Below are 25,641 nucleotides of genomic sequence, written 5' to 3'. Positions count from 1 at the left end.
TAAGGATTAATCAACTGGATATACAGGTGCCTGCCTGGGTCACTCCAGAGTAAAGTCCACATCATACCAATCAAACCCACCTGGGTTTTACCCTGTGGGCAATTAGGAATCGGTTGGAGTAGCAGAAGCCACACACACAGCACTGCTGCAGCATCTGATCTTTCATAGCGGTGCTAGAGAGAGTCTTACTGCACTGTCTGAGTGTATTGTTGAAAGAGCCTGTGTTTTATTTTCTGTCTGATGTGTATTTGAAGTGGATGTATCATAGTGACTGGGTGGCTGTTAGGCCAGGGCCCCGTCTGTCTGTCTGGTTTCATCATCTCTTGCTGTTGTCTCTCTACCACTCTAAAGCAGAGTGTCAGCTGGAGCATTACCGTAGGCTGACCTTTGCTGCTGCGCTCCCCAGTTTTCTGACATTCAGGGGCGCTGTGGGGGAGGATGATTGTGTGTGTTTGTGGTAGATGCCTCTGGGTGTGTATAAAACAAACCAATCGAAAATTGGGATCTTGCTTTGACTGGTAACCCTCCCTTCCTCGTCTATATTCTACACGTCTGCATTTGATGTGAGGTTGACTACCTCCACCCCAATGCCTTTGTGTTCTTGAAAACATTCTTGCTATCCTTGCTGAGAAACATTGGCACTAAGATGAATTGAGAGAGAAAAAGCTGAAAATCTCCCTTGCGGCTTTAAGGCCGGCACTGAAATCCGCCGCATCACCCTGGCCGCACAGAACGAAACAGCAACAAATCCTTAGATCTGTGTACTAGTAAGAGAGAGAGCACTCCTACCGCCCACTCCCCCCATCATTCCTCCCATAGCCACCCTTCCACAGGTCCCAACTGTCCTCCCCATGCCACCCCCGCCCAGCCAACCTCCCTGTCACTTCCAGCCCCCTCCGACCCCATACCTCCCCACCCAGACCCCAAGGTGCAGCACAGACAGCTCCGTCTCGGGTATCTCTCTGTGTAACTGCCAGCTTCATTAAGGCTTGTTTTCTTTCCTCTTGCTGGGAGGATTTAAAAGAGCTGTCATCCTGACCTTTTTCAGCGCCTGTGTTTTTAAAGAGTTCATCTCACCCCTTCCCCTCTCTCTCCCCTCTCTACGGGGGACAGGCGCTTTTAAGCCGCCACCCTGCGGCAGACGGCCGTGCCAAGGTTGTTGGTGGGTAATTGCCTCCCTCATAACAACGCGGTGTGTGTGTGCGGTTTTTGTCTGTGCTCCGGTGTTTGTTCTGATGCCACGCGGCAGTAAAGGAGAAGGGCACGGGGCAACGCACTCTGTCGACTTAATTTACTCCCTGACTGACCTTCCGTGCTGATTAAGCAAGCATCTGTGGTGTTTTGAATACTGTAAGTGAAGCAGACTGCAATTAAAGCTGTTCTCTCTCTACTGCTGCTGTTACCTCTGATTGTTACTCAGTGGCAACCTCTCACACACAGCTTCTCACTATTTAAAGTACCTTATTTTTATTTTTCATACGGTTTGGTCTCTATTACTGTACTTTGTTTGACGTCACCTAAATGTACCACTACACATGTTGTAGCGCTAGCCTCCTGGGACCTGGTTGGGGACTAAGATTGATGTGCTACTTACTGCCATGTTTCTGCTACTGCTCTCTGGAGTGTCTTCTTTGAGTGGAGTGCAACACACACACACACACACACGCTCACTCACTCACTCACTCACTCACTCACTCACTCACTCACTCACTCACTCACTCACTCACTCACTCATATAAGGGTAATTAATTCCTCCTGCTAAGGTATTGTAGAGGCAATGCACAGGTAGCAGCAGGGTCGTATCACCTGACCAACACAAGGGGGGGTGTGACTGAGTAATTTTCATCCTGCCTATGCATATTGACAGAATCTGCCCCATGTTGTACCACTAGCTGTTTGATGTTATAATTGAAGTGATTCACAACTGAGGGTTGTATTAGCCATCCCTGTGCTGCTCTATACTGTTACTGTATTATCTCCATGTAGTATATGTGGACCTGCAGTTATGTCTGAGTTCTGACCCCCCCCCCCCTCTCCCTCCTCTCTCTCCCCCTGTAGTGTGAGGAGGACCCAGTGTCCCATGTTGCATTAGTGTCTGTGTGAAATGCTGGCCTGTCTGCCAGGGCCAGGTGACCTCTCCCTCCAGCTTCTCTCACACACGCAGATGAACACTGGACTTCAGAAATGTAAGTGTCTGTACTCTACTCTCCTACACACACACACCAGGTTGCTAAAATCCTTCTGCCCACCCACCCCACATCAGATGAACAGAGCTGCTGGGTGCTGACCTCGTTCTCTCTAACAGCCTTGTGTCAAAACCAAAAGAGATGACCAAGAAAGAAAGAAAGTGTTGTGCTCCAATACAATAGGATCACAATTCAGGGAGAAGTCAGGGGATGACCCTGTACTAATAACTTGCTAGAGAACGTGCGCTCCCCCCCCCCCCCTCCAGCACGTCCTTCCTGTCCTCCCCCTAAAGAACTGTCTCCCACAGGGATGCGTTTCGGTGATAATAAGGAAGTCAATCTCGTTAGGATGAGAAACGAGGCGGACCAGGCAGCCAGTCAACATCCAGTCAACAGCCAGCCACCAGCACACTGAGCAGGATGTTTGTGTGTGAACAACATGCCCTTCTCTCACAGTCTCACCTGTCTCCACATGTGACACCACAAAACCCCACCCCTCCCTCTCTCCCCCACTTCCCCTTGGGGTGAGGCACTGGACATGTCACATACCTCTCATATACACATACACCATATGGATTATTAGGCGTCAGTCAATAATTGTATATCGTTTCGGTGTTTGCTGTTATTGGATTCACTCCATAGATTCCTATGGTTTACTATCAAATAACGGTTACAGTGCCAAACATGAACCACCTAAAATGAGTAACAGGACATACATGTTGTGTTGAACAATAGACACACATGCATGTCTTTCCCAGTCTTTTTGGTCCTGTAGAAAGCTTCTCAAATCTCCTATCCAGGACCTCGTAGATGACATCATAAAGGGAGGGGGATACCTCGTTAGTTGTGTAACTAAATGCATTCAACTGAAATGTGCCTTCCACATTTAACCCCTCTGAATCAGTCATGTAGATTATTGATCAGACCCACCCAGCCAGGGTATAGCCACCCCAACAGACCAGCTTTAGATTCCACATCTCCCTGAGGCACGGAGATTTCTAGAGAATGTCCCCTCATACTTGGAGGAATTTCTTTCTCTCTCAGCCCCAGTCTGACCTAGTTCTGCAGCAGTTTTGTGTGTTATAAAATGCTGTCTGTCTTGCTCCGTCACTATGGCTCATCAAGACTAATTGGAAGAATCACTGTAATCAGCCTACCCCCAAGAGCACAGCAGTGCCGAGCGAGGGGGTGTCTCGTTAGGTGCCAACGTCCGCCATGTTGTTTTGTTCCCTCTACTCTGGCAGGAAGTCATGTGACAGAGTACAGTGGAACGAGCTTGGTTCTGAAAAGGTCCACTCAGAAAATTCAAAAAAATAAAGTAAATCTGAGTGGGCTTTTTTATCTGTCACCTGCTCCACTGCTGCTGTGTTCTGTGACTCACAGAAGGGCTGAAAGTAAAAGTTGGATTTGTTTTTCTCCCTGATTTTGTTGATTTGGAGCTATTCTGAAGGAAATGTGGATGTGGAATTGTTCTCTTTTTCGCTAAACTAGTTCTTGTTCATTATCTTCTCACATAAGAATCCCCCTCCTTTTCATCTGCTAGGCTTGATAATAAGGAAGGCCAACGCCTTACATCAAAATCCAACTGAGATATTTCAAAAGGGTTTTATTCTCTCTTCAGACCACCCCTTTCAAATAACAACTGATAAATATGTGTTCTCTCACAGAGCCACAGTGCCCTGGTTGCTCTCACAGAGCCACAGTGCCCTGGTTGCTCTCACAGAGCCACAGGGTCCCGTCTACAGGGCCCTGGTTGGTCACGCGGAGCCACAGGGCCCTGGTTGGTCACGCGGAGCCACAGGGTCTAACGAGTTCTTTAGTGATAACAGGCCATAAATCTCCAGGCTGCCTACATGCCACAGAACACATTTTCTCTCTGACATAATTTTTTACGTTGTGTTACTGAAAAGACATTTTGGACTGTTATTTTTTTACCCCCAAGGTGAGGAGTGTCATCAGTGGTAAGGGGAATATGTATTCAGTATCTTGAGAAATTCTTATTGAAAGGAACTAAGGTGTAGAGTATGACGGTATGAGCTGCTCTGACAGCTGATGCTTAAAGTTAGAGAGGGAGATATAAGTCTCCAGCTTTAGTGATTTTTGCAATTCGTTCCAGTCATTGGCAGCAGAGAACTGGAAAGAAATGTGGCCAAAGGAAGTGTTGGCTTTGGGGATGACCAGTGAAATATACCTGCTGGAGCGCGTGCTACGGGTGGGTGTTGCTATTGTGCAAAGTAAGACATTAAATAAGTTTGCTATTTCATCTGACATGTTCAGGGACTGCATGATGGATATTTTGATTTGCAGAATGTCAAAACTGGATCCAGAATGGGCGGATGTATTTTAGGGTCTTTAGAGATTAATTTGCCTGTATATTGATGCATTTTTGTGCATATTGGCTTACGCTATATGCTACATAATTCCCCACATGAGGAAGTGGGAACTCAAAACACATTTGCTAGATTGCTAGCCCTAAATTATATTGTTGCTATATAATGCTGAGCGATTAGTGCTTCTTGGGTTCTGTTTGGTTTCGGTTCGATGAAATTTTTTTCTTCACAGATTTTGGTTTCAATCTTTTTTTAAACATTAAATGCACTATGCATGTTACGGATATAGTTATCCTGTGTGTGTGTGTATCCTGTGTGTGTGTTTCTTTTCTCTCCTTCTCCCCTCACAGGTGAAAATCATCACTCCCCAATCAGTCAACAATCAATCGTCAATCAGAAGACACACCTCCTCCTATTTCCTAACCTATCACAGTTCCTTCTCCATGGTTTAAAAACCCCATCATTTGTTTGTTCTAGAGCTCAATCTCTCTGTAAATGCCATGTCTGTAGGTCTCTGTTTCACTCTCGCTTTGTGTCTTAACCTCTCTTTTGTTTAAGCACCTCATAGCACTTTGTCATCACCTGTGAGTATTGTTTTTGGTTATGGTATTTGTTTGTTGCTGGTGGGAAAAGGGGGAAACCAAGACAAGTCGCCCATGGGCATACACTACCCGTAGGTGAACTTTGTTAAATACACTAGTTAGAACTGGGCGGACCACCCACTGTATTTTTGGTTAGTTAGTTAGCTGTTGTTAAAGTAGTCTAGCTTAGGGGTGTTTTTGAATACTTATTGTTTCTTTCCTTGGGTCCAGCTCAGCCCCTTTTCCTGCTCCCCCCATTACCGTGTGTTTATAAATAAACCTGGAGTTTGACGGTAGATTTCTGTTGTCGTGGTTATTTCGTTCACACTTTTACTTTGTCACAATAATAATTTGCATGAGTTATGTTACGGGTCTCATTACCATCCCCCCTAGACTGTCGGGCCAAAAGGGATTCGTAACATAAGTGGGGGCTCGTCCGGGATCTGTCATAACTGACACCCATGCCGCTCATGTAGATTGTTGTAGTGGTATAGTTCAGTGTTGAGCGTCATAGCTGAAGTAGCATTAGTGTTTGCTATTTTCTTTGGCACTTGTGAAGTAGTGTAAAATGACTACTTTTGATTTGAAATCTTTTTTGGATAACCCTCCGTGGGAGGTTTTTGACAAATGTCGTAGAGTTGATTTAATGACCTTGGCTGACCATTATTCAGTATTGATTCCGCAGAGTTTAGTTAAGGCGGAGGTGAAACGGCTAGTATTAAATGTATTGTTGGAAGAGCAGGTGCTTGTGTTACCGCTGCCTGAGCCTACTACCCCTGTAGCGGATGTTGCTGCTCCTGTAAGACCATTGGTGTCTGATAATGAGGGAGAGGCTAAAACACCAGCCACATTGTCCCGTTTTGATCCACTCTCCCCACTGTCAAATGGTGATGCCAGAAGGGATGTCCGTTTAGCACAGTTCCAACTGGAGGTGGAAGAGAGAGCCCAAATTAGGCGAGAGACTCTCCAGTTGGAGATGTGTAAAATAGAGGCAGAAAAAGAACGAGAACAACGGCATTTGGAGATGTGTAAAATTGAGGCAGACAGAGAACAAAGGCAATTGGAGTTCAAAATGCGCCAGATGGAACTTGAGGCAGAGACAGCGAGGCTAGCCTCCGGTCCTACTGTGCCTGTTTGTGAGCCGTCTTCACCTGCTGTGTCCTCAAACACGTTTGACATTAGTAGGCAGATTGCCTTAGTACCTTTGTTCAGAGAGTCAGAGGTTGACTCCTATTTTTGTGTATTTGAGCGTATAGCCATAGCATTGAAATGGCCTGAAGAGGTATGGTGCCTATTACTTCAGTGTAAATTAACTGGTAAAGCCCAAGAGGTTTTGTCAGCGCTACCTCTGGAGGACAGTTTGAATTATGAAGTGGTCAAAGCTACTGTTCTTCGTGCCTATGAGCTTGTGCCTGAGGCATACCGACAGAGATTTAGGTCTCATAGAAAGTCTTCTAGTAAGACTTATGTGGAATTTGCCAGAGACAAGGGGAATCTGTTTGATAAATGGCATGCTGCTAGTAAGGTAACTGATTTCAACTCTCTCCGGGAGTTAATCTTGTTGGAAGAGTTTAAAAATGGCTTACCCGAACGCATTGTATTTTACCTAAACGAACAGAAAGTATCCTCCCTGGCAGAAGCGTCTGTGTTGGCAGACGAGTTTGTGTTGACGCACAAGAGTGTGTTTTCGGCTCAAACTGAGAGTAGAGCCACTGAGTTTCCTACCTTTAGCCCTAGTCGGCCAGCAGTAGTATGGCAAGCACGCCAGAAGAATGAGCGTCCATGTTTCTATTGTCATAAAGTAGGACATATGATTAATGATTGCTTCCTGCTTAAACGCAAACAAGGGATGCCTCTTCGTGCCAAGCCACCAACAGGTGTTGCTCTAATTCGTACGGTTGTGAGGTCTGCAACAAAACAGGTGCCTCAGGGTACATTTACATTTACATTTAAGTCATTTAGCAGACGCTCTTATCCAGAGCGACTTACAAATTGGTGAATTCACCTTCTGACATCCAGTGGAACAGCCACTTTACAATAGTGCATCTAAATCATTAAGGGGGGGGTGAGAAGGATTACTTATCTTATCCTAGGTATTCCTTGAAGAGGTGGGGTTTCAGGTGTCTCTGGAAGGTGGTGATTGACTCCGCTGTCCTGGCGTCGTGAGGGAGTTTGTTCCACCATTGGGGGGCCAGAGCAGCGAACAGTTTTGACTGGGCTGAGCGGGAACTGTACTTCCTCAATGGTAGGGAGGCGAGCAGGCCAGAGGTGGATGAACGCAGTGCCCTTGCTTGGGTGTAGGGCCTGATCAGAGCCTGGAGGTACTGCGGTGCCGTTCCCCTCACAGCTCCGTAGGCAAGCACCATGGTCTTGTAGCGGATGCGAGCTTCAACTGGAAGTAACTGTAGTTTGAAGGTCTCAGTCCCCGACCGCAGTTATGAACCATTCATTTTCGAGGGGTTTCTGGCCCTAACGAATGACGAAGCGTCTCAACGACCGGTTAAAATCCTTAGAGATACTGGTGCGGCGCAGTCGTTTATATTGTCTGATGTGTTGCCCTTATCTGACGATACATACTGTGGTTCCAGTGTGTTAGTGCAGGGTATTGAAATGGGTTTTGTCCCAGTGCCATTGCACTTTGTGAAAGTACACTCTGAGTTAATCAGTGGAATATTCAGAGTGGGGGTACGCCCTATGTTGCCAGTGAAAGGTGTGACCTTTATAATGGGTAACGATATTGCCGGAGGAAAGGTAGTACCCGTATTGGATAAAAGTGACCACTCTCTCTCGAATGAGCTGGCACAGAATTATCCACATGTGTTCCCCGCTTGTGCTGTCACTCGTGCTCAGGCACGACAAGAGGGTGTTGAGATAGATTTGTCGAACACTGTTCTGTTCAAAGAGGTTGATCAAGAGGATGGATTGTGTGATACCTCTGAGAAGCTGATCACCTCTGACAAACAGCCCAGGAAAGAATCAAAGAACGTTGAACTTATTGCTGATGCAATACAGTTACCAGTCACTCGTGAGCAGCTGATTGCTAACCAAAAGGTTGACAACAAGCTTGCTAAATGTTTTTCTAGTGTTGTCTCATTGGAAGATGTGAAGAAGAAGAACGTGGCTTACTTCATTGATGGTAATCTCCTCATGCGTAAATGGAAATCCCATGTTGACGCGGATGGAGATTGGAATGCTGTTTACCAAATAGTGATTCCTACAGCCTTTCGACAAAATGTGTTATCCCTTGCTCATGATCACCAGTGGTCTGGTCATTTAGGAATCACAAAAACTTATGATCGGATCCTTCGACATTTCTTTTGGCCGGGTTTAAAACAAGATGTGGCTCAGTTCTGTCGGACATGCCACACATGTCAGATAACAGGAAAACCAAATCAGGTTATTCCTCCCGCTCCTCTTTGTCCCATACCTGTCATAGGTGAACCATTCGAGCATGTGGTGGTTGATTGTGTCGGACCGTTACCGAAGACAAAATCTGTTAACCAGTTTTTGTTAACAATAATGTGTATGGCTACAAGATACCCCGAGGCCATTCCTCTGAGAAGGATTACAGCCCCGGTAGTGAGTAAAGCCTTAATAAAATTCTTCACGACATTCGGGTTACCTAGGGTGGTACAAAGCGATCAAGGTACCAATTTCCTATCCAAGCTCTTCAGGCAGGTGTTAAAATCCTTGTCAATTACGCACCGTGTGTCAAGCGCCTATCACCCAGAGTCTCAGGGTGCACTTGAAAGATGGCATCAGACACTGAAGTCTATGCTACGTAAATATTGTTTGGAATCTGAGAAAGATTGGGATTAGGGAGTTTCTCTAGTTTTGTTTGCTGCTCGTGAAACTGTGCAGGAGTACCTAGGTTTCAGCCCGGCTGAACTGGTGTTTGTTCACACAGTGAGAGGACCAATGAAAGTCCTTACAGAACAGTTCTTGTCCCAAGAGTTGTGTACCAGAGATGAGAATGTGTTGGACTACGTTAGTCGCTTTCGTGAGCGCCTACACCAAGCTTGTGCTCTCGCAAAGGAAGCTCTGTCTTCCTCACAGAGGAGCATGAAAAGACACTATGATAAAGAGGCTGTTTCTCGTCCACTACAGCCAGGTGACCAAGTACTGGTGTTATTACCTGTTCCAGGATCTTCACTGTCAGCTCGTTTCTCGGGTCCTTATTTAATTGAAAAGAAAATAAGTGAAACTGACTATGTGCTTAAAACTCCTGATAGACAACGCCAATCTCGTGTGTGTCACATTAACATGTTGAAAGCTTACCACACCCGACCCATCACACAGTTAGAGAGTTCAAAAACAGAGGAAGATACTGCTGTCTCCTCTGCTACTACTGCTATGATAGTGGACTGTCATATTGATGATGTTGATGGCTTGGAGTTGCGCAATACTCAGCAGCAGTGTGTTAGATTGCCCAACTCAGAAATGTTGCTGTCTATCCAATCCGGTCTGGTTCATTTAACGGATGAACAGGCCAATGATATTGTGAGGCTACTACACAGTTTTCCATGTCTCTTTAATGACGTTCCTACCCGCACAAATGTGTTGGAACATGACATTAATGTTGGAAATGCTACACCTATCAAGCAACACCCATATCGTATCAACGCTTCCAAGAGGAAGATAATGAGGGATGAGGTGAGATATTTGTTGGAGAATGACCTGGCTAAGCCAAGTTCAAGCCCTTAGAGTTCTCCTTGCATTTTGGTTCCTAAACCTGATGGTACGTCCAGGTTATGTACGGATTATCGAAAGGTCAATTCTGTCACAATGCCAGATTCGTTCCCGTTACCCCGACTGGACGACTGTATCGACACTATTGGTGCTGCTAAGTATGTAACTAAGTTAGACCTCTTAAAAGGTTACTGGCAGGTTCCGTTAACTTCACGTGCTTCTGAGATTTCTGCCTTTGTGACCCCAGACAACTTCCTACAGTACTCAGTCATGGCTTTTGGGATGCGAAATGCACCAGCCACCTTCCAACGACTGGTTAACTCCGTATTAGCTGGCGTTCCTAATTGTAGTGCATACCTTGATGACCTAGTGATTTATTCGTCTGAGTGGTCAGATCATGTTGACTCGCTAAGGGTAGTATGTGAACGGTTGGCAGCTGCTTCTCTAACCGTGAACTTGGCAAAGTGCGAGTTTGGGAAGGCTACTGTTACCTATCTCGGTAAAGAGGTTGGCCATGGACAGGTGCGCCCTGTTGATGCCAAGGTCTTGGCTATAACTGCATTCCCTGCACCTACCACCAGACGAGAGCTACGCCGCTTTTTAGGGATGGTTGGCTACTACCGTAGCTTCTGTAAACATTTCTCTGCGGTAGTTGCTCCATTGACCGATTTTGCTTAGTCCGGCTAGATCATTTGTGTGGTCCCCTGATTGTAAGAGAGCTTTTGAATCAGCGAAAGCACTCTTATGTAGTACACCTGTACTTGCAGCTCCAGATTTTGAACAACCGTTCAAACTTGAGGTAGATGCTAGTGCCAGAGGTGCTGGTGCTGTTCTACTGCAGCAGGACAAGAGTGGAGTGGATCATCCCGTTATTTTTCACGTAAATTTAATAAATGTCAAACAAACTATGCGACAATAGAACAAGAAGCTCTTGCTTTGTTGTTGGCTCTGCAATACTTTGAAGTATATATTGGTTCCAATGCCCTACCCGTGATTGTATATACTGACCATAACCCCTTAGTTTTTCTCCACCGAATGTACAACCAGAACCAGCGCCTTATGCGTTGGGCGCTGATTGTACAAAATTATAATTTGGAGATCCGCCACAAAAAGGGTTCTGATAATGTGTTGGCAGATGCTTTGTCTCGTGTGTGAAAATGATTTCTGTATGTTTTGCAAGGTTGTTGCTTTGTTGTGAGTATTCATTGAAATACTGTAGTCGCAACCCCTAGGGTTGCTCTTTTAAGGGTGGGAGTGTTACAGATATAGTTTTCCTGTGTGTGTGTGTATCCTGTGTGTGTGTGTGTTTCTTTTCTCTCCTTCTCCCCTCACAGGTGAAAATCATCACTCCCCAATCAGTCAACAATCAATCGTCAATCAGAAGACACACCTCCTCCTATTTCCTAACCTATCACAGTTCCTTCTCCATGGTTTAAAAACCCCATCATTTGTTTGTTCTAGAGCTCAATCTCTCTGTAAATGCCATGTCTGTAGGTCTCTGTTTCACTCTCGCTTTGTGTCTTAACCTCTCTTTTGTTTAAGCACCTCATAGCACTTTGTCATCACCTGTGAGTATTGTTTTTGGTTATGGTATTTGTTTGTTGCTGGTGGGAAAAGGGGGAAACCAAGACAAGTCGCCCATGGGCATACACTACCCGTAGGTGAACTTTGTTAAATACACTAGTTAGAACTGGGCGGACCACCCACTGTATTTTTGGTTAGTTAGTTAGCTGTTGTTAAAGTAGTCTAGCTTAGGGGTGTTTTTGAATACTTATTGTTTCTTTCCTTGGGTCCAGCTCAGCCCCTTTTCCTGCTCCCCCCATTACCGTGTGTTTATAAATAAACCTGGAGTTTGACGGTAGATTTCTGTTGTCGTGGTTATTTCGTTTACACTTTTACTTTGTCACAATAATAATTTGCATGAGTTATGTTACGGGTCTCATTACCATCCCCCCTAGACTGTCGGGCCAAAAGGGATTCGTAACAATGCATTATGTGGGAAAAACCTGTATGTAACAACACAATAAAACAATTCAGTAAAAGTTCCATGATGGTAGTGACTGCCCATAGTTGCTTATCATTTAACCATAATTTATTCACATTACTTTAATTGAACAAATTCCATTTTTATTTGAAGACTTTATTATTTCATTTCATATGTCGTCTCATCTCTAGAGCTACTGCCTATTCTTTCTGACAAAATCACTACTTTGTAGTTCTTCAAAGTAACTAAGGCTTACTTTTATGACTGCTGTGAATACCAACTATCAATCATTTAGGTCATGTATTTTCAAGTAGAGAACTCACAAAGCAACTGCCCTCTTATCCCTCTTGATCACGCATTCTTCTGTCTCCCTCCATGTCTTCCCCACACTAACTTAACATGGCAGGCGTAAAAGAAACACACAAACCGGACAAGTAGGCACGCAATGGATTATGGTCATTGTAAGCAAAATTATTGGTTTAAAAATAAAACAAAATGCTCTAGTGTACAGTTCATTCGGGAAGTATTCAAACGCCTTGACTTTTCCACATTTTGTTAAGTTACAGCCTTATTCTAAAATTTATTCAATTGTTTTTTTCATATCATCAGTCTACACACAATACCCCATAGTGACAAAGCACATTTTTGGGGGCAAATGTATTAAAAATAACAAATTGAAATATAACATTTGCTTTAAGTATTCAGACCCTTTACTCAGTACTTTGTTGAAGCACCTTTCGCAGTGATTACAGCATCGAGTCTTCTTGGGTATGACGCTACATGCTTGGCACACCTGTATTTGGGAAGATTCTTCCATTTTTCTCTGCAGATCCTCCCAAGTTCTGTCAGTTTGTATGGCGAGCGTCACTGCACAGCTATTTCCAGGTCTCTCCAGAGATGTTTGATCGGGTTCAAATCTCTGCTCTGGCTGGGCCACTCAAGGACATTGAGGCTTGTCCTGAAGCCACTCCTGCGTTGTCTTGGCTGTGTGCTTAGGGTCGTTGTCCTGTTGGAAGTTGAACCTTCTCCCCTGTCCTGAGTGCTCTGGAACAGGTTTTCATCAAGGATCTCTCTGTACTTTGCTCCGTTCATCTTTACCTTAATCCTGTCTAGTCTCCCAGCTCCTGCCACTGAAAAACATCCCCACAGCATGATGCTGCCACCACCATGCTTCACAGTAGGATAGTGCCATGTTTCCTCCAGACGTGACTTTTGGCATTCAGGCCAAAGACTTCAATCATGGTTTCATCAGACCAGAGAATTTTGTTTCTCATGGTCTGTGAGTACTTTAGTGCCTTTTGGCAAACTCCAAGTAGCCTGTCATGTGCCTTTTACTGAGGAGTGGCTTCCGTCCAGCCACTCTACCATAAAGGCCTGATTGGTGGTGTGCTGCGGAGATGGTTGTCCTTCTGAAAGGTTCTTCTCTTGCGTCGAGCAATCCCGGATCCGGGATTCTATTTATAGCCTCAAGCTCATTAGCATAACGCACCGTTAACTATTCATGAAAATGGCAAATGAAATGAAATAAATATATTTGCTCTCAAGCTTAGACTTTTGTAAACAACACTGTCATCTCAGATTTTCAAAATATGCTTTTCAACCATAGCTAAACAAGCATTTGTGTAAGAGTGTTGATAGCTAGCATAGCTATAAGCCTAGAATTCAGCCAGCAACATTTTCACAAAAACAAGAAAATCATTCAAATAAAATCATTTACCTTTGAAGAACTTCGGATGTTTTCAATGAGGAGACTCTGTTACATAGCAAATGTTCGGTTTTTCCTGAAAGATTCTTTGTGTAGGAGAAATCGCTCCGTTTTGTACATCACGTTTGGGTACCAAAAAAAAACAAAATTCAGTCATCAAAACGGCAAACTGTTTTCCAAATTAACTCCATAATATCGACTGAAACACGGCAAACGCTGTTTAGAATCAATCCTCAATGTGTTTTCACATATCTCTTCATTGATATATCGTTCGTGGTAGTCTCCTTTCTCCGGTGAATCGCTTGGAAAAAGACGTGCAGTTGAAGATGACGCACCAATTTCGACGGAGGACACCGGGCGGACACCTGGCAAATGTAGTCTCTTATGGTCAATCTTCCAATGATATGCCTACAAATACGTCACAATGCTGCAGACACCTTGGGGAAACGATAGATAGGGCAGGCTCATTCCTGTCGCATTCACAGCCATATAAGGAGACAATGAAAAACAGAGCCTCGAAAATCCTGCTCATTTCCTGGTTGCAGTTTCATCTTGGTTTTGCCTGTAGCTTCTGTTCTGGGGCACTCACAGACAATATCTTTGCAGTTCTGGAAACGTCAGAGTGTTTTCTTTCCAAAGCTATCAATTATATGCACAGTCGAGCATCTTTTTGCGACAAAATATTGCGCTTAAAACGGGCACGTCCTTTTATCCAAAAATGAAATAGCGCCCCCATAGATTTAACAGGTTAAGCCAGCCAGGGCCTTGGTCACTGATCCTTCTGGATAGGTGTTATTAAAAAATAACCGTATGGCAATGATATTAAAAAATAAACGTACAGCAATGAACCTCAATCATTCTACATACCCCGCCCTTTTCTGCCAATTAACATATTGAGTCAGTCTATTTTGCTAGGTCATGAGGGAAGTGGCGGATAATTGGTCAGAGAACCCCTTTACTGCATCCCCAGTATCATTCACGAATCTCTTTTAGTTATAATAATGTCATTAATCCAATCCACATTTTTATTTATTGTCAACCACCAAAAGAACGTAGTGGTAAAGTCTTCACCTATTTGATTCATAGCTTTGTATTAAACTGTAACTTCCCTGAAAATGCCAATAGCATCCACCTAGACAAAGCTAATCCCATCCTGGTCAAAACTCCTCCTGTGCCTACTGTAGCCTCCTATAACAGGCCTCTGATGACTTGACTCAAACTAGTTGGACCAATAACCCCCGGGGCGCAAGTGCCTAACCACCCTTTCTGGTAGTTTCTGTCGTATACATCCTTTGCTGGTACGAGCCCACCCTATATCAGATATAGGTGCTGTGAGGTTAAGACTTCCAAACCTAAGTCAGTCACATTAACGATTACCTTTCAGCCATTAAAATCATGTAAGTTCTCAGTGCCATTCTTGTATCTATAACACTGGTACTCACCAGGAGTTAAAGTGAACCGAGGTGGGTTGGCCGAGTACTTCAATCTGGCCAACCCAATCCCTGTAAAGTTATTTGCTTTCTTTGGGAATTGTTTTAAACCTGTTAGAGATCGGGCTACTTTTTTCAACATTCTGTTAAAAATCGCGCAACATTTCAACGTCCTGCTACTCATGCCAGGAATATAGTATATGCATTTGATTAGTTTGTGTGGATAGAAAACACTCTGAAGTTTCTAAAACTGGTTAAATGATGTCTGTGACTATAACAGAACGTGTTTCGTGGTCAAAATCGCAAGGAAACCTGATCACAAAATCGACGAAGAAAAAATCAATCCGCCAGTCTCTGTATTGTCTATTGCAAGGTATAATAGATAGCGACCGGCTTACAGTTCCTACAGCTTCCACACGGTCGCCAGTGTTGTGATTTCTATGCAGGTAAATCCTTGGTCATATGAGTAATAGGCACATCCTCTTGTCGGGTACACAGCGGGGAGAATGGACTACGTTTTCCAAACTTGCTCCTATTGAATACAGATCGCTCCGTGATCAATTTGATCGTTTATTAACGTTTACTAATACCTAAAGTTGGATTACAGAAGTAGTTTGAAGTGTTTTGTCAAAGTTTATAGGCAACTTTTTTAATTAAAAAAAATAACGTTGCGTTTAGAAACTGTTTTTCCTGGATCACACATGGACATTTTGGGTATACAAGGACCGATTTAATCGGGAAAAAAAGACCCAATTGTGATGTTTATGGGACATATAGGAGTGCCAACAAAGAAGCTCGTCAAAGGTAATGAATGTTTTATATTTTATTTCTGCGTTTTGTGTAGCGCCGGCTACGCTAATTCTTTTGTTTACGTCCCCTTCAGGTATTTCGGGGTGTTGCATGCTATCAGATAATAGCTTCTCATGCTTTTGCCGAAAAGCATTTTAAAAATCTGACTTGTTGGCTAGATTCACAACGAGTGTAGCTTCAATTGAGTACCCTGCATGTGTGTTTTAATGAACGTTTGAGTTTTAACAAGTGCTATTAGCATTTACATTTACATTTAAGTCATTTAGCAGACGCTCTTATCCAGAGCGACTTACAAATTGGTGAATTCACCTTCTGACATCAGTGGAACAGCCACTTTACAATAGTGCATCTAAATCATTTAAGGGGGGGGGAGAAGGATTACTTTATCCTATCCTAGGTATTCCTTGAAGAGGTGGGGTTTCAGGTGTCTCCGGAAGGTGGTGATTGACTCCGCTGTCCTGGCGTCGTGAGGGAGTTTGTTCCACCATTGGGGGGCCAGAGCAGCGAACAGTTTTGACTGGGCTGAGCGGGAACTGTACTTCCTCAGTGGTAGGGAGGCGAGCAGGCCAGAGGTGGATGAACGCAGTGCCCTTGTTTGGGTGTAGGGCCTGATCAGAGCCTGGAGGTACTGCGGTGCCGTTCCCCTCACAGCTCCGTAGGCAAGCACCATGGTCTTGTAGCGGATGCGAGCTTCAACTGGAAGCCATTGGAGAGAGCGGAGGAGCGGGGTGACGTGAGAGAACTTGGGAAGGTTGAACACCAGACGGGCTGCGGCGTTCTGGATGAGTTGTAGGGGTTTAATGGCACAGGCAGGGAGCCCAGCCAACAGCGAGTTGCAGTAATCCAGACGGGAGATGACAAGTGCCTGGATTAGGACCTGCGCCGCTTCCTGTGTGAGGCAGGGTTGTACTCTGCGGATGTTGTAGAGCATGAACCTACAGGAACGGGCCACCGCCTTGATGTTAGTTGAGAACGACAGGGTGTTGTCCAGGATCACGCCAAGGTTCTTAGCGCTCTGGGAGGAGGACACAATGGAGTTGTCAACCGTGATGGCGAGATCATGGAACGGGCAGTCCTTCCCCGGGAGGAAGAGCAGCTCCGTCTTGCCGAGGTTCAGCTTGAGGTGGTGATCCGTCATCCACACTGATATGTCTGCCAGACATGCAGAGATGCGATTCGCCACCTGGTCATCAGAAGGGGGAAAGGAGAAGATTAATTGTGTGTCGTCTGCATAGCAATGATAGGAGAGACCATGTGAGGTTATGACAGAGCCAAGTGACTTGGTGTATAGCGAGAATAGGAGAGGGCCTAGAACAGAGCCCTGGGGGACACCAGTGGTGAGAGCGCGTGGCGAGGAGACAGATTCTCGCCACGCCACCTGGTAGGAGCGACCTGTCAGGTAGGACGCAATCCAAGCGTGGGCCGCGCCGGAGATGCCCAACTCGGAGAGGGTGGAGAGGAGGATCTGATGGTTCACAGTATCGAAGGCAGCCGATAGGTCTAGAAGGATGAGAGCAGAGGAGAGAGAGTTAGCTTTAGCAGTGCGGAGCGCCTCCGTGATACAGAGAAGAGCAGTCTCAGTTGAATGACTAGTCTTGAAACCTGACTGATTTGGATCAAGAAGGTCATTCTGAGAGTGATAGCGGGAGAGCTGGCCAAGGACGGCACGTTCAAGAGTTTTGGAGAGAAAAGAAAGAAGGGATACTGGTCTGTAGTTGTTGACATCGGAGGGATCGAGTGTAGGTTTTTTCAGAAGGGGTGCAACTCTCGCTCTCTTGAAGACGGAAGGGACGTAGCCAGCGGTCAGGGATGAGTTGATGAGCGAGGTGAGGTAAGGGAGAATGTCTCCGGAAATGGTCTGGAGAAGAGAGGAGGGGATAGGGTCAAGCGGGCAGGTTGTTGGGCGGCCGGCCGTCACAAGAAGCGAGATTTCATCTGGAGAGAGAGGGAGAAAGAGGTCAGAGCACAGGGTAGGGCAGTGTGAGCAGAACCAGCGGTGTCGTTTGACTTAGCAAACGAGGATCGGATGTCGTCGACCTTCTTTTCAAAATGGTTGACGAAGTCATCTGCAGAGAGGGGAGGGGGGGGGAGGGGGATTCAGGAGGGAGGAGAAGGTGGCAAAGAGCTTCCTAGGGTTAGAGGCAGATGCTTGGAATTTAGAGTGGTAGAAAGTGGCTTTAGCAGCAGAGACAGAGGAGGAAAATGTAGAGAGGAGGGAGTGAAAGGATGCCAGGTCCGCAGGGAGGCGAGTTTTCCTCCATTTCCGCTCGGCTGCTAGGAGCACTGTTCTGTGAGCTCGCAGTGAGTCGTCGAGCCACGGAGCGGGAGGGGAGGACCGAGCCGGCCTGGAGGATAGGGGACATAGAGAGTCAAAGGATGCAGAAAGGGAAGAGAGGAGGGTTGAGGAGGCAGAATCAGGAGATAGGTTGGAGAAGGTATGAGCAGAGGGAAGAGATGATAGGATGGAAGAGGAGAGAGTAGCGGGGGAGAGAGAGCGAAGGTTGGGACGGCGCGATACCATCCGAGTAGGGGCAGTGTGGGAAGTGTTGGATGAGAGCGAGAGGGAAAAGGATACAAGGTAGTGGTCGGAGACTTGGAGGGGAGTTGCAATGAGGTTAGTGGAAGAACAGCATCTAGTAAAGATGAGGTCGAGCGTATTGCCTGCCTTGTGAGTAGGGGGGGGAAGGTGAGAGGGTGAGGTCAAAAGAGGAGAGGAGTGGAAAGGAGTTATAGAGGAATGAGTCAAAGGTAGACGTGGGGAGGTTAAAGTCGCCCAGGACTGTGAGAGGTGAGCCGTCCTCAGGAAAGGAGCTTATCAAGGCATCAAGCTCATTGATGAACTCTCCGAGGGAACCTGGAGGGCGATAAATGATAAGGATGTTAAGCTTGAAAGTGCTGGTAACTGTGACAGCATGGAATTCAAAGGAGGCGATAGACAGATGGGTAAGGGGAGAAAGAGAGAATGACCACTTGGGAGAGATGAGGATCCCGGTGCCACCACCCCGCTGACCAGAAGCTCTCGGGGTGTGCGAGAACACGTGGGCGGACGAAGAGAGAGCAGTAGGAGTAGCAGTGTTATCTGTGGTGATCCATGTTTCCGTCAGTGCCAAGAAGTCGAGGGACTGGAGGGAGGCATAGGCTGAGATGAACTCTGCCTTGTTGGCCGCAGATCGGCAGTTCCAGAGGCTACCGGAGACCTGGAACTCCACGTGGGTCGTGCGCACTGGGACCACCAGATTAGGGTGGCCGCGGCCACTCGGTGTGGAGCGTTTGTATGGTCTGTGCAGAGAGGAGAGAACAGGGATAGATAGACACATAGTTGACAGGCTACAGAAGAGGCTACGCTAATGCAAAGGAGATTGGAATGACAAGTGGACTACACGTCTCGAATGTTCAGAAAGAACTCCCCATCCCGGATCCGGGATCGTGACTAAAGCCTCAGGCTCATTAGCATAACGCAACGTTAACGATTTCTGAAAATCGCAAATAAAATGAAAATAATGCGTCTGCTCTCAAGCTTAGCCTTTTCTTAACAACACTGTCATCTCAGATTTTCAAAATATGCTTTTGAACCATAGAAATTGACTAATTTGTGTAAGAGTATGCAAAGCTAGCATAGCATTTTGAGTAGCATTTAGCACGCAACATTTTCACAAAAACCAGATAACCAAATAAATAAAATCATTTACCTTTGAAGAGCTTCTGATGTTTTCAATGAGGAGACTCTCAGTTACATACCAAATGCGCAGTTTTTCCTGAAAGTGTCTGTGTGTAGGAGAAATCGTTCCGTTTTCTACATTGTGTCTGGCTACCAAAACGAACCGAAAATTCAGTCACCTACAACGTAAAACTTTTTCCGAATTAACTACATAATATCGACCGAAACATGGCAAACGTTGTTTGGAATCAATCCTCAAGGTGTTTTTTCACATATCTCTTCATTGATATGCAGTTCGTGGAAGCTTGTTTTCCTCTCTGTATCCCATGGAAAAATACTGGCAGCTGCCTTTTGCGCACCAATTTCGGCACAGGACACCGGGCGGACACCTGGTAAATGTGGTCTCTTATGGTCAATCTTCCAATGATCTGCCTACAAATACGTCACAATGCTGCAGACACCTTGGGGAAACGACAGAAAGGGCAGGCTCATTCCTCTCGCATTCACAGCCATAAAAGGAGACAATGGAAAACAGAGCCTCAAATATCCTGCTCATTTCCTGGATGCCGTCTCATCTTGGTTTTGCCTGAAGCTCACGTTCTAGGGCACGCATAGAAAATATCTTGGTAGTTCTGGACACGTCAGAGTGTTTTCTTTCGAAAGCTATCAATTATATGCATAGTCGAGCATCTTTTTGTGACAAAATATCTTGTTTAAAACGGGAACGTTTTTCATCCAAAAATGAAATAGCGCCCCCAGAGCATCAACAGGTTAAGCTTACGTAGCAAGAATCTTATTGACTAAAATGATTGAAATGATACAGTGCTGCTGGAGTAGGCTAGCTGGCAGTGGCTGCGTTGTTGACTTTGTAGGCTAGCTGGCAGTGGCTGCGTTGTTGATACTACACTAATCAAGTCGTCTGGCCGAGTGTAATAGTTTCACAGTGCTGCTAGACAGCTGGCTAGCTAGCAGTGTTGATTACGTAACGTAACGCTACGTTAAAAGAACGACAACAGCTGGCTAGCTAACCTAGAAAATCGCTCTAGACTACACAATTGTCTTAGATACAAAGACGGCTTGTAGCTAGCTAGCTACGATCAAACAAATCAAACCGTTGTACTGTAATGAAGTGAAATGAAAATGTGATACTACCTGTGGAGCGAAGCGGAATGTTGACCGGGTTGTTGAAGTTCAATAGACGTTGGCTAGCTGTTGGCTAGCTAGCTAGCAGTATCTCCTACGTTAAGGACGACAAATAGCTGGCTAGCTAACCTCGGTAAATTAAGATAATCACTCTAAGCCTACACACTCTAAACTACACAATTATCTTGGATACGAAGACAGCAAAGACAACTATGTAGCTAGCTAACACTACACTAATCGAGTCGTTCAGTTGAGTGTAATAGTTTCTACAGTGCTAGTGGACGTTAGCTAGCTGCTGGGCAGATAGCAGTGTAGACTACGTTAGGACGACGAAATACGATAATTACGCAATTATCTTTGATACAAAGACGGCTATGTAGCTAGCTAAGAAGAAATTGCTAAGATTAGACAAATCAAACCGTTGTACTATAATGAAATGTAATGAAAATGTAATGAAAAGTTATACTACCTGCGGACCGAAGTGTAGATGCGACCGCTCGCTCCAACCCGGAACCGCATTTGGCGTAGCGCATTTGCATTTATTGTTGGCAAGGTGGGACGCTAGCGCGTCGGGTTGCCCAGAGAGGTTAATGTTTACCTTAAATCCTACATCTTGATCTTCTTTGACTCCTTATTCTGTAGTTTTATATTTTACTTTTTATCAATGACAATGGCGTCATACAATTAGTACTGGCAGGTGGTGGATATGGAAGTATCAGAAAGGTTACCAAGACTATGATGCAGCTCAGAGCCCCTACTCTTCCCGAAAACCGCCAACCCTCTCCTGCCCTCAGTCGGTCTGCTAGGTACCACCCCATAGTCACACTTCTAGGAGCACACACAGTGATTAACGGTCGGGATAGGAAATCTTCGATAAGGAGGTAACCCCCGGACCCTGTTGGTAGTTGGTTCTTCTCCTTCTCCACACTAACTGTGTGTGTGATCAGCAGTGCTTATATGTGTACAAACCTTCTTGCAGTGGGTAACGTGGACCCAAGTGACTCTCTCAGCTATTCTAATGGCAAATGTGGTGGTTTTAACAGAACCTGATATGGGCCTTCCCAACGGGGCTGCTTCCAGTATATTCTCATCAGGGACTAGATTCACCCCCCGTCTGTCTCCTGGTTGGATTGACTGAATCACCTTCTCCTGTATTCACCTGTTGGACACAATCTTGGACATACGGGTTTGGTTAACAAACAGTCTTCTCATGTGTTCTGCTAGGGGCAGCAGGGTATGGGGGGCAGGGTAGCCTAGTGGTTAGAGCGTTGGACTAGCAACCGGAAGGTTGCAACATAAAAAGCCCCAGAGCTGACAAGGTACCAATCTCTCGTTCTGCCCCTGAACAGGCAGTTAACCCACTGTTCCTAGGCCGTCATTGAAAATAAGAATCTGTTCTTAACTGACTTGCCTAGTTAAATAAAGGTAAAATAAAAAATATCTTCAACTTCTATGTCTACCTGTTCTGGTCCCTAACTCTGGCCTTCTATTTGTTCTACCTGATTAGCTAAACTGTCATCCATTATTTAAAGAAATAGATCCTGGTACACCAACTCTAGGGATAATATCTTGACCTAATACTTAAGTTACCATAATCGTGTCTACCAAGTACGCCGGGAACGCTTCTACCCATTTGTTATATTTATCTATTATAAAAAAAATGTTTAGTTTATTATCCAATAGGCCACAGTGTCCTAACCTATCCCCCCTATTGATACATGTCTCTGCCCATGTATCAATATTGCCGCATATCTAAACAATGACAGGTAAGATTAGTAAACTATCCTGATGTCAGACATTATCTTGAAGGATCACCCCTTTCATTTCAATTCTCCCTTGGGCGTTCGTTCATGGCTATCCTGTAACAATTATCTGTCAAGTGTCTTATCTTCTTTGGTTTTAAATGCCTATGTGATTGTCTGTGTAACCTTTCTCTCCTTTCTTTTCTTTCTTTTTTTGAATTGTACCCCTTTTTCTCCCCAATTTCATGGTATCCAATTAACCCAACCAAGCCGCACTGCTTCTTAACACAGCGCGCATCCAACCCGGAAGCCAGTTGCACCAATGTGTCCCTTCTATCTTCTCTCCTCATGCTACTCCCCAACCCTAAAGGTCTCATCAGTGCGGGGAGGGCTTCTCCGTCTGCCCTTCCTACTATGTGTCTATCACTATTTCTCATAACAGTCAGTATCAAATATGGGTTGTTTCCAAATGTTTACTAAATGTCTCCCTGTCTGAACTCATGGATTTTAGAAAAATCACCTGTCTATCTATGGTGGCAATCTCTAAGGTTATGTAATAACCTTAATCAAACTATCTTGATGCTCTCAATGATCCTGAATCACCACAGATGTCACATATCCCTCTCCTGTTGGCTTAGATTAGGTTCTAAATACTTAACATAAATCTACCATTAATTCAAGGCTATGCCATTTCTTTCTTCTCATTGGTTGAAATTACAAATATGTCAAAGAACTATAAAATCGTTCATAATTATCCATTACACAAATTACCTTAAAATCAGTATCACAAATTACCTTAAATGTATTATCCAAATGGCCCTCCCATGAGGCTGATCAGACCACAAAGGAAAGACATGATAGAGGTCAAAAGTCACACCACCCTTTTACAGTCGTGTTTCATACTATATTATACAGATTTTAAGAAAAAATGTCAAACATTTTCTACATCTTGATTCCCAGAACATTCCCTTTATCAAAATAATTCTCATGTTTAATTAAAACTCAGAAAATAAAACTTCTAATATTCCATATGTGTGTGTACCCCTTTAAGATATCGTCTCTAGGAAACATGGAAATCTCCTCAAACCCAAAGGCTAAAAACAAACAAAACATTTCCAGGCCTTTTCAATTTGGTAGGAACATGCCTCTATCTCACTCGCTCCTTTCAAGATTACTGCCCCCAGAAAACATTCCAAAGAAAGACAATGAAGCACTCCTTTTCACAGAAAAAAACACTTGGTCAGCATTCATTATACTACCCCGATTCAGAAACCCAAACATTTACTACAAACAAAACCTAATAATAATGATAATTCCATTGTACTCCCTCCAATCATTAGTTTTACATTTCCTCAATGGTTCATTATACTCAGCATATTTCAACCCTGCAGGCGCTACAAAAAACGCTCAAATAAAATATAAAAAATGCATTACCTTTGACGAGCTTCTTTTGTTGGCACTCCAATATGTCCCATAAACATCACAATTGGCCCTTTTGTTCGATGAATTCCATCCATATATATCCAAAATGTCCATTTATAAAGCGCGTTTGATCCAGAAAAAAAACAGCTTACAAAAAACGCAATGTCACTACAAAATATTTCAAAAGTTGCCTATAAACTTTGCCAAAATATTTCAAACTACCTCTGTAATACAACTCTAGGTATTTTAAACGTTAATAATCGATCAAATTGTAGACTGGTCTTCCTGTGTTCAATACAGGAATGAAAACAAACCAGCGATACTTTTCATGTCTTGCCCAACTCTCAACAGTGGACCCAGTTTCTAGTTGGCCTACTTCTTCATTGCACAAAGGAATAAACTCAACCAAATTCCAAAGACTGGTGACATCCAGTGGAAGCGGTAGGAACTGAAAACAGCAATGACAACTCAGGGAACAGAGAGAGGCAAACAAAAAAAAAATATTCTGAACAGTTAGTCCTCAGGGTTTTGCCTGCTTCATAAGTTCTGTTATACTCACAGACATGATTCAAACAGTTTTAAAAACTTCAGTGTTTTCTATCCAAATCTATGAATAATATGCACATCTTATATTCTTGGCATGAGTAGCAGGAAGTTGAAATTGGGCACGCTATTTATCCAAAAGTGAAAATTCTGCCCCCTAGCCCCAAGAGGTTAAATCAAATCAAATCAAATTTTATTTGTCACATACACATGGTTAGCAGATGTTAATGCGAGTGTAGCGAAATGCTTGTGCTTCTAGTTCCGACAATGCGGTAATAACCAACAAGTAATCTAACTAACAATTCCTAAACTACTGTCTTATACACACTGTAAGGGGATAAAGCATATGTACATAAGGATATATGAATGAGTGATGGTACAGAGCAGCATAGGCAAGATACAGTAGATGGGTCCTGTGTGGCTCAGTCGGTAGAGCATGGCGCTTGCAACGCCAAGCGTCGTGGGTTCGATTCCCGCTGGGGCCACCCATATGTAAAAGTAGTGGCCCCAGCCGACTTGTAAGTCGCTTTGGACAAAAGCGTCTGCTAAATGGGATATATATGGTATCGAGTACAGTATATACATATGAGATGAGTATGTAAACAAAGTGGCATAGTTAAAGTGGCTAGTGATACATGTATTACATAAGGATGCAGTCGATGATATAGAGTACAGTTTATACGTATGCGTATGAGATGAATAATGTAGGGTAAGTAACATTATATAAGGTAGCATTGCTTAAAGTGGCTAGTGATATATTTACATCATTTCCCATCAATTCCCATTATTAAAGTGGCTGGAGTTGAGTCAGTGTCAGTGTGTTGGCAGCAGCCACTCAATGTTAGTGGTGGCTGTTTAACATTCTGATCGCCTTGAGATAGAAGCTGTTTTTCAGTCTCTCGGTCCCTGCTTTGATGCACCTGTACTGACATCGCCTTCTGGATGATAGCGGGGTGAACAGGCAGTGGCTCGGGTGGTTGATGTCCTTGATGATCTTTATGGCCTTCCTGTAACATCGGGTGGTGTAGGTGTCCTGGAGGGCAGGTAGTTTGCCCCCGGTGATGCGTTGTGCAGACCTCACTACCCTCTGGAGAGCCTTACGGTTGAGGGCGGAGCAGTTGCCGTACCAGGCGGTGATACAGCCCGCCAGGATGCTCTCGATTGTGCATCTGTAGAAGTTTGTGAGTGCTTTTGGTGACAAGCCGAATTTCTTCAGCCTCCTGAGGTTGAAGAGGCGCTGCTGCGCCTTCTTCACGATGCTGTCTGTGTGAGTGGACCAATTCAGTTTGTCTGTGATGTGTATGCCGAGGAACTTAAAACTTGCTACTCTCTCCACTACTGTTCCATCGATGTGGATAGGGGGGTGTTCCCTCTGCTGTTTCCTGAAGTCCACAATCATCTCCTTAGTTTTGTTGACG

General features: G+C 44.6%; 1 protein-coding gene across 1 annotated transcript in view; it reads left to right on the top strand.

The window, feature by feature from the left end:
* LOC135550710 (protein FAM222B-like) overlaps positions 1–25,641 on the top strand; it is a 76,130-nt gene that overhangs the window by 35,492 nt on the left and 14,997 nt on the right. Inside the window, exon 3 of the mRNA XM_064981762.1 lies at positions 2,059–2,186. Within this exon, the coding sequence (XP_064837834.1) occupies positions 2,105–2,186 (82 nt within the window). The 5' untranslated portion in view covers positions 2,059–2,104. The remainder of the gene's footprint in view (positions 1–2,058; positions 2,187–25,641) is intronic.

Source organism: Oncorhynchus masou, chromosome 12 (assembly GCF_036934945.1).
Source record: "Oncorhynchus masou masou isolate Uvic2021 chromosome 12, UVic_Omas_1.1, whole genome shotgun sequence".
Classification (NCBI taxonomy): Eukaryota; Metazoa; Chordata; class Actinopteri; order Salmoniformes; family Salmonidae; genus Oncorhynchus; species Oncorhynchus masou.
This window is presented reverse-complemented; position numbering and strand designations above follow the sequence as displayed.